The sequence below is a fragment of the Triticum urartu genome, chromosome 4, assembly GCF_003073215.2.
Source record: "Triticum urartu cultivar G1812 chromosome 4, Tu2.1, whole genome shotgun sequence".
Classification (NCBI taxonomy): domain Eukaryota; kingdom Viridiplantae; phylum Streptophyta; class Magnoliopsida; order Poales; family Poaceae; genus Triticum; species Triticum urartu.
The window spans coordinates 474,243,321-474,253,564 of NC_053025.1; the positions used below are offsets into that span (position 1 = coordinate 474,243,321).

The following is a 10,244-nucleotide window of genomic DNA, read 5'->3' on the forward strand; positions in this document are numbered from 1 at the left end:
GGAATCTCGGTGGCAATCCCACCACGCAGCATTGATTCCCAGAGCAAGCTAGAGAAATGGTTGCTGGAATGGTTCGCTCAGGCGGAGGAGCTGGAGAGATCGGTCATGGTGCAGGCAGTATATACCCTTTGGCTAGCGAGAAATGATGCTAGAGATGGACGCAAGATTACTGAACCTCACGAATTATCAACCAGGGTAGCTACTTATCTCAATGAATGGGCTGAGGAGCATAAGAAGGAGGTGAGGCAAAGGGAAGCAACGGTGCAACAAGCCTGGGAGACTCCGGAGGACGGATGGACTAAGGCCAATGTGGATGGCTCGTTGTGCAAGTGTAGGCAAAAAGGAGGCGTGGGGGTGGTGCTGCGTGATCATCAAGGCGCGTTTAGAGCGGCTTCTTGCCAGTTCCTCGGAGCGATGTTTGATCCGGGGAGAGTGGAGCTGCTCGCTTGCAAGTCGGCTGTACAACTGGCGACGAGCTTGGGCGCAATGCAACTTCATCTGGAGAGCGACTCGGCTCGAGTCGTTGCGATGCTAAATGATGAGGAGAAGAATCTGTCTGCCCTGGGGCCGATTGTGAAAGAGGTTAAGTGGGTGCGACGTAGTGCAAATGCCGCCGCTGATAGGTTAGCTAAGGTGGGAATGGAAGATGAACTTTCTCAAGTATGGCTCTCTTCCCTGCCAGACTGCATTTTGGACATTGTTTCGGATGAGATTTCGAGTTTCATTTCATAATTAAATAAAGCGGCGAGAGATACCATCAAAAAAACAAGAGAGACGGGGACAGAGAAGTAAAAGTGAATAGTTATTCTTACTAGCAGAGTGCCCGTGCGTTGCTACGGGCTACGATGCATATAAATGAATTGAACAAATGATAAAGGTCGTCTCCAAGTCCGACACTCATTTCTCTCTCGTACGCCTGACCATGTTCGGACGTGAAACGATTGCCTAGCGGGCTTCTCAAAATTCAACCGTTTGGACAGTCCATGCTACCCCAAATCCAGACCATATGTGTGAGAGGAATATGGTTGTCCGCCATGTTATCTTCAACACACTGGCCCAACACAAAAAAAATAACCATCCCACGATGGACCCTTCTCTTTTTTAGTGGACCCTCCTCTTCCTGCTCGGTTCCCGCCGTAGCGGGACATTGCTCGCTAGAACCCTCTCCTTTAAAATCAAACAATGTCCATATCATCTTCACCATGACACACTATCTCCTTCACGCCATATTTCCCCATGGACCGCCAAGGGGGAGTACCCGCCAACCGCCATGCTCTCTGCCCTGATCCCCCCTCCCCCTATTTGTGTCGATCCACCACCGCCTATTAGGTGTATATGCACCCATCTCTTAGAAATGCATGTTAAACACATTTTTAAATGTTATAAATAGTTCCAAAACAAAATTTCCCGTCTACATCTATGCAAAAATATGTGCGCGACACAAACTTTCGTAAAAATACATCATTTTATTTTACCTCCACAAAAAAGACAAATTTCAATGGTTGAAAATATTGTTCCATGAGACAGTTTTTTGTCTTTTTTGCACACAAAAAAAAATCATTCTAAACTTTTGGCGCACACATAGAATGTGAAGCTGTACATGTGCAACAATTTTCAGAATTTTTTTTTGAACTTAAAAAGGTGTCTTTCGAAGTGGGTGCAGATGTACTTGAGTTCATCCATGTATTTTCCCGTCCACAGCTAGCAGCATACAACTCATTTTGACCGTTCCCAGAAAAAAAAAACACAAGCTACCAGCCACACAGAAAATCAGGCCACCAACGATGCTGTAAGGACCAGGCCACCTGAAGTCTCCCACAAACTACAGTTCTTTCGCCAGGCGCGGCGGAGCACGCCACCATGTCTAGTTGTATTAAACGTCCATAGTTGCATCTAATCAAGCTATAAAAAGGAAGATACCATCTAGCATATATCGTGAGCGCATCACATATAACACAAGTATGCATACAGTCAAGGCATCCAAGAAATATGTTGCATTTTGAGACCAACATAATTCATCTCTGTGTACTAATCAATAGTTAAAAAATAGCTAGAAATTATTTAGTCTAGCGGATAACTGGAAGTCCAGTCTACCAGGAAGCTAATCACAAAAACATGATAAAAATCAAAACCATAGTCTTTCTATTCCTGGCAATTGATCATCCTATATAGGAAGATATAGTTCATATACCATTAGTAAATAATCTAGGCATATAGGTACAGAAGAGCCACGAGACTGATCCGAGTTTCAGCTTAACATCAACCAATTGCTTACAGTCCAGAATAGAGTCGCAAAATTGCATCAAGAACAGGATCTGACACTTGCATTGTGGTGTTTTTCCACTGTATATCTGACACACACACTACATGCACTCTGCAGATATGTATCCAACCGGCTATACTCTATGCTCACTGGATTTTGCGGACTTCTTGGCCATGTTAGGTAAAGAAGCTCCATAAGTGTCATTTCGTAGGCAAGATTGCAGCCACTCCTGCCTCCTCCTATATGTAGCACTTGAAACCTTCACATGAAGACTGTCATTAAGAAAATGGTTGTATCAAAGTGAATCTTGTGAAGAGAGTCAATTCAGCTTTAGTGTTCAATGTCACAGTGTCAGAAAGCAAGCAATAATAATTCAGTTATATGATCAAGCCCCCAACCGGAACCCGCGACATGCCCCGACACTCAGTCCCCATCCTGCACTGTTGTGGAAAACCCCGGGGTGCCCCCAAGCCAACGCGCGATCTGGCTCCAGCGACCAGGCACGTCCATCGATCGGGATCTTGGCCAGCGCCAGCGGGTCCCTTCAACACCGCCACCCTCCGGAAATTTCTAACTCATGAGAGAAATGGAAACTTCTCACTCAGGAGAAATTTTCTTTTGAAACTAAATAATATAGACTAAATTACTAACATGATCAATGTTCTGACCATGAGATAGTTACAGTGCCCTCCATAGAAAAAAAGAACTTGAATCAGAGATCAGTATAAGTTATAGCTCTTTCACCGTCGTTGAAGAAAAATATAACTGTTGCACCATGCTAGGCACTCAGATAAACCCCAAACATATTGTATATTTATTAGGAAGAAACTTCAACAGTATAAGAAAATCTAGGGATCCAATGGTAAACTGTTTTAGGATCTTGCACAAGAAATCAGTAAAACTTTTATGTAGGATCTGCTGAACTGATGAGTTCAATCATTGTATTTGGAATATGATATCATATATAGTAACTCATTGCCTGCTATCAATACAAGAAACCTCACATGAAGCATATGACAAGGTTTATCAAACAAGCAAGTAGGATTAACATCCAGAAAATTACATCAAGATGGAAGCTTTCTATTTAGTAGACAGGTAGTTGATGGGATGTTACCTGCAGGACCTTGGTCTTTTCTCCTCCGAGATGAGCTGTGCCGCCATGATGGACAGTCCTTCCAGTTCCACACGCTTGGACGGCCAGTGCCATCCAACAGCAGGTGGCGTAGTGGAGGCATGGGTGATCTGCACACGCACACACATCTGCTAGGTCAAGCGCCAAGGGAGGTGGAGCTGACCGAAAAGAACTCGCCAGAGACGCTTAAATCTGCAGTTCACCAAAAGATTTCTACCTAATATCCTGCTCCCAAATACAAAGAAATTGTTTTTTTCAAAATAAGAGTTATATTAGCACGGGCACCAAGAGGAATGATACTGTATCATCTTCAGGGCATGCCTCACGGAAAGCAATTTCTACATAAGACAGGAACATACCCATTGGACGACATCACTTTGATATGGAATAATGAAGAACAAACATGAGGCAGTTAAACATGGTGCACCCCGTAACAATAATGTTTTTGCAGTTTGCAGCTGCTGCCATGACATTTATCCTACTCCGTGAAAGAGAAAATTGGCAACGATGTTTAGGTTTGCCATCGCTGCATTCATGCTTATCTTTCATAGAAAGAAGACGACAAAACAATTCCAAATCTCTGAATATCTGCTATTGTGTGCATGAAATTATTAGCCATCTAATGTGACCAGGGAGATATATAATCAGTACATGGTGAGTTCAGCTTGTAGCGATGCAATAGATACATGTTCAGTATGATCAGATCATACAGAATATTGACCGAAGACGGATCAAGGGTTGCGCCGCGGCGGGGCATACCTATATATCCTCCCCTCTGGTTCCTTCACTATGACAAAACATCTGTTTTAGGAGCTATTAAATTCCAAGAAATTTAGGTGCTCATACTTTCTGTCAGAAAAATGTTAAAGGTCAAATACTCTTGTTAGGATCGGATTCACAAATAAATATACATGTCTGTGCAAGAGGTGCTTCCTCTGGATCATAGAAGATGGTCCAGTCATCTGGCCAAAGATACCACCGTTTTGGCCATCCATTTCTTCAAACATCTTTAGTCATATTCAGATATACCAAAAAGAACACAACTACAGATAAATGGTTTCAGATACACGATGGGTCAGCTGCATTTTGCATCAATTATATATCATATGACATATGAAGATGACAACCCTATGATCTACAACAAGGATAGCTAGCAAAATCGAACAGAGGCAAAGGAGGGGGATTTCTATTACCAAGGGCATGTTTGGATGATGCCCACAAGAGCCCTACCAAAACGTTGGCATGCCAATTTTTTGGCCATCGAATTCACCGCCAAGTTCTCGCCACCACGTAGTCGCCAGAATCACTACAGGTTGCAGCAGGTGACCAAAATATTGGTCGGGATTCTAAAATTTGGCTGCAATCCAAACGCCAGCCCACCCCATCGGTCAACGCCAAAAAATTGGCAGGGCAGCGGTAGGCACTGAACCAAACAAGCTCCAAATTTCCAGATTAAATCGGCACCAACTTACGTGAATCATTGTACAATTAGTATGAACTCGCACCCAAAATAGAAAATCTTCAAACGTGAACAGTTGAACCTTGAAGATGAAGAACGTTGGGATTGGAGTTGAACCCCTCCATGGCAACGAGGAGCTGCGCAGCAGGCGGGTTTAGGCGTCGCGGCAGAGGTCAGCTAGGTGGGTAAGGAGGAGGAGGAAGACCGGCGTGGCGAGGCATCAGGGAGCTTGCAGCAGGGACTTGGCGAGGGAGGCGGCCGGCGGTGCGTTGACGGTGCTAGAGATGGGCCGAGGACAGCGACGAGGTGGCAGCTGCGCACGAGATCACATGGGTGTCCGGCGAGGAGCCGAGCGGCGGGTGTGGCTGGTGGTGGCGCTAACCCTAGCGCGCCGCCAGTTCGTGGTAGGGATGGGAGCAGGCGAGTGACGTGCATGTGACGACATGGGCTTTCTGTCATAGGCTTGTTGGGTTGGGCCCATGTGGGGCTTGGCGGAGCGGGGATCGACAGGGGTGGGGAAGTCGATCGACTGGAGAACGAACGAACGACCGACTTACGAACTCGTTTATTAGGAGTAGAGATTGATGATGGCCCCGAAGGGGTAACTGAAGGGATGCGAGGCAACCGCCTCATCAGGAAAAGCAGGGATTAATAGGATTAATTAAATCCTAACAGTTGCATTCGGGAGGGAGGGCAGGCGATATTGAAGATCGAAGAGAGATGGGAACTTGGGAAGGCATGCATACGCCGGCTCCAGATGCGCCTCTTCTTCCCCATCTCAGCGCAGGATTTCTTCCTGGTGAAGATCTCTTTCCCTGCATTGTGAGCTAACGCCTCTGGGAGGCCAGATGAGAGTTACATTCGGCCCACAGGGTAAAGAAACCAAAAAGTTCGGACCTAAACCAACTCGCACTCGGTTCGAAAGTACGTTCACCGTACTGTGAATTTAGCTATCTGCATTGGTAGTTTCACCTGGGCAGTCGTGCTACTTACAATCTGCGACAGCCTAACTAAAGCTGCTACCAATCTACTGTCGTTTCAAAAAGGGGCATAATCGTCCAAAGTTCGGCGGCGACTGTCATCCATAGAGCGTTTAGGTTCTCACTAACTGAAAACCTCTTCAACCGCAAAACGCAGATGCAAGCCACATTGTATAACAGAGATAAACACTGAAAAAAAAATATTTCCTGGCAAAAAAAGAAGCACAGCGAAATGCCATTTCCTCAGAAGCATAAAATCCAACACAACACAATCTATATGGCAGTTCCAAACAATAGCAGCAGCAACAAAACAATACTAAAACAACAGAAAAAAAGCAACTCAGTACTTCGGTGGTTTATCATGCCACCGAAAACTCTTAAGCTGATTGGCCAACTGCAAGCCATCATTCATCTGCAATCATGCAACCCAACAGCAAAATTCGAACCTACGCTTCAGATCCCCAGCAAGGAATAAAGATATAGTTGAATAGATCAGCCAGATTAGTTGGGTTCCAAATAGTACTTTGATGCCTAGTTGAATTTCAAACAGAAAGGCCCAACCATCATAAATGAAGTCAGCAGCTGCAAGGGGGCGCCAAAGGGGCGTCCAAAGAATGGGAAATCTGTGCACCATCAAACCAATTGGCAACCCTTAACTGTTAGCAGATCGCGCAAAGCAAGATTTGCACCTTAATGCTTCTTCAGTAAGAAGCCCAACTAGCGAATCCACCATACTCATATCAGACACTTTGTTGACCCCTGAAGAAGGAAGATCACGCAAAACTTCTAAAAGAACAGTACCCCTCCAGCTGGCATGTGACTCGGTACGTGAAGAGAATATTGCTAGATTTGCACCTTGCTTATGAAGAAGCACAATTAGCAAAGCCACAATAACCATACCAGGTAACTTGTTAAGCACCTGGGGAAGGAAGATCACACAACGTCTCCAGCTGGCATGTGGTTTTGCTATGGGCAAGAGAATAAAGCAATGCTAGCATAATAATAACATAAGAGTAGCAACCACCTGCAATTTGAGAGAAAATGATCATTAAAGCCATGAATAAAGTATACCAACTAACTTTAGAAATGTAAACAGATAGGGAAACATACCTCTTACTAAAGATGGCTGAAGCTTAAAAGATCGTTCAGCGGGGAAACAACGCCCAAAGACCACCCAAAATAAGGGTTTAGCTTGATCACCATGGCACATCTGAATTTCAGCCTCATGATAGATTGGCGGCAAAGGAATGTGAGCACCTCATACATCTTCAATAACTTTCACATGCGGAGCAACTTGGGTGGTCCTTAGTCCTTGCGCTCCTCAAGGAAGGCAGAAACTAAAGGCAATCAAGTAATGTTCATAACAGTAGTGTTCACCGGTATCCACTCAACTCTAGTTCTATGTAGACACATAACCCATACAATTCAGTAAGCCAAGAACCTGACAAGTAAAAGGTTTTGTTGTCCCTTGAACATATAGTAGCACAAAAAGCGGGAACAAAGGGGCGCCCCTTCAAATTTCATGTTGAAATATCAAGGCTGCAAAGATGTCGATTTATTCGGTGGTCTGCATCGGCGTCGTACCCTGTGCATGGTACTTCTCCAACTCAGCATCAAGTTCTTCAGCAGACCTTGGCTGACTACGCTCTTTCCCACGACGACCGCCAGATCCACTGCCTCCGCCACCGCCACGGCGACCCCTCCCACCCCTTGCACGGGGTCTGTTCTGTGGCAAACTAGCTGAGACACCCCTTGGTGCACTGTAACAAATGAAGTGGTGTACGGTAAGATGGGAAAATCTACTGCTAACAGACAAAGCAACAAAAGGTGCACCTATAAACATTCAATAAAGCAGGAAAATGGTAGAACATGGTTAATATGCTAGATAACCTAACCAGCTAACTATGTAGAAAAAGATGAATTCATGAAAATGAAATTCATAATTCACTTCTGCTAATACCCCTACAAACTAAGAACAAACTAAATGTGATGCCCATTGCAACACGGCGACCACCCACTGTTATATAATGTCTCCTGAAATATTGGGCGATATATAATGGAACACCTCTGAGATATATAATAGCAATTGTATTATCACCAATTCACCATCCACAACATTTAAAATCACACAAGACTTTATGAACAATTCTAGCAAACAGGCAAATTCAGATACTTTAATTGCAATAAACTGAATCCACAAATAAGCAATGCGCCAAATCTAACATACCTCTTAGCAACATTCCTAGCATAGCTTCCATTATTGGTCGGTAGTGCGGCTGGAGCAGTAGGAGTGTTAGTCCCAAGTATCTCTATTTTCATAGGCTTGCCATCAAGTTGGACATTGTTGTATTTCCTCAGCGCTGCAACAGCATCACCACGCCTTGCAAATATAACCTCAGCTGTTCCCTACAGAACATAAGTAATATTAGGCATCACACAGAACACACACATGGAACAAAGAAAAACATAAGACTGGATCAGTACCTTAGACCTCCCACTTCGGTCATAGTGAATCAAGCATCGCTTCACATCACCCAGCTCGGAGAAAAGCTCCTGAACCATTCAAAGAAAAAATAACTCAGGAACAGTGCCGTATGAACAGGAAACTGCAAAAAGCATTCTATAGAGAGCATACAACATTTAAGTAAACTATACAAACTGAGAGACCATAACAAGTAAAAGATTCCATGTGAGCAACTTTGTCAACTTATGAAGTATGCAATAAGATGCAAAAAAATCAATTAAACATATCAAATCGAGACTACGGCAGCGCAATTGAAAACATAACAACGCCAGTAAAGAGGTCACACCCTTCCAAACAACCATTAACAATTAACTATAATTGAGAACTAAAGTCCTACTCACAGAAACAAGCTAAGAAATTCTCAAAAAAAAAACAGCTAAGAAAATTCAACAACGCGAGGCTACTAGCACGACCAAATCACAGTTATGGTACTGAGTCTGTGCCAGATCTATAAAATAGATCGACTAATACAACATCCAGGCAAACTACGAGATTCTTTGAGACCAACTACTCAGCCAAATTACATGAGAGCAACAACTGGACATGTAGATCCGGCGACGTATATACCTTGAGGTCCTCGGTTGAGACGCCGAAGTCCAAATTGGTGATGAGGAGCTTGGTGCCGGTCTCGATAGCCGAGACCCTCCCGCCGCCGCCGCCTCTCGCAGAGGCGTCCGAGTACATGTCGTGCTGCCACGCCGATTCCGGGGCCTGGATCGCGTCACACCAGAGTGAGAAAACCACCAGATCATCCTCCCCCGCCTCGGCGAAAGCGGAAGACCATCCTCCGCCGACGGCGCGAAGCATAGCCCGTGCGATTCGTTCGTACCTTCGGCGGCTGGTAGGGCGCCGCCCTGTTCCCCGACCTCTTGAAGGCGCGCCTGTTGGGGCCGACGCCTCCGGCGGCGGCGGCGGCCGCGCCGCTGCCGGCAGCGGCAGATCCGCGGCGACCCTCGCGGCGGCGGCCACCCCCGCCGGACGAGGAGTTGCCCTTCTTGTTGCTCTTGATGATGTCCTCGAGGGACATGTCGAGGGACTCCGCCATGGCTGCGCGGGCGAGCGGGCGAGCGGGCGGATCTGGCGCTAGGGTTGGGAGGGGGAGCTCGGCGACGGGGAATCGAATTGGTTGGGGAAGCTGATTAGGGTTGCCAAGTCGTGGTGTGTCGGGGAATTTGGGAGATATTTTTGCGGGAGGCGGGCGCGATATAATAGTAGGGGGGACGCGTAGGGAGAACGCGTGGTGGTGAGAGGTGGGGTGGGGGCGCACGAGTCACGACCCACGCGGGCGCGACGGGGATTGTTTTGGCTGGGTCGGTTCGGGCCTTCGCGGTCGGACCGGACTCTACCTTGCTGGGCTCGTTCTCCCTTCCTACAAATTCCATTATGGCAAACCAGTTTTTTTCTTTTCACATCATTATGCCAAACCAGTTTAAAAGCAGAACTTGTTTGTTCTGCTCAAGAAAAAGCAAGACCTTTTTGTTGTGTGGGGAAAACTAACCGGAACTATACTTACAATTCAAAAAAAAAGAACTATCCAAATGGGGATATGACTTCCGCGTGCGGCGTGCCTTCTCCGAGTTGAACTCGACAGCTTTAGGCGGCCATGAAAGTGGCTTTCGTATGACACTATGGCCTTGTTTGGTTCAGTTTTTATCGACGGATTCCGCTGCCGCGCAGCAGAATCTGAACCAAAGGGCGAACCCAGCAGAATCTGATTCCAGAAATCCGCTGCCAAAATCTAAACCAAAAGTGGAAGCAGCCCAGGGCGTGCTTTCCAAAATCTGATTCCGTTGCAGGTCAAAATCTAAAAAAGTTGTATCAGCTGGTTTGCCAAATGACCTACATCTTTTTCACATCAGATTTTTCACAGCTATTTTTCCACAGTA

General features: G+C 45.8%; 1 protein-coding gene across 1 annotated transcript; it reads right to left on the reverse strand.

Moving 5' to 3' along the window:
- Nucleotides 1-7,084: 7,084 nt before the first annotated feature.
- On the reverse strand, nucleotides 7,085-9,545 carry LOC125552126 (THO complex subunit 4A-like). The gene is made up of 5 exons (XM_048715605.1): nucleotides 9,188-9,545; nucleotides 8,926-9,069; nucleotides 8,319-8,387; nucleotides 8,062-8,240; nucleotides 7,085-7,594 (listed from the first exon to the last, which is right to left on the reverse strand). Exons 1-5 carry the CDS (start codon nucleotides 9,401-9,403, stop codon nucleotides 7,390-7,392), a joined length of 813 nt encoding a protein of 270 aa, XP_048571562.1. The 5' UTR covers nucleotides 9,404-9,545; the 3' UTR covers nucleotides 7,085-7,389.
- Between the last annotated feature and the right edge of the window lie 699 nt (nucleotides 9,546-10,244).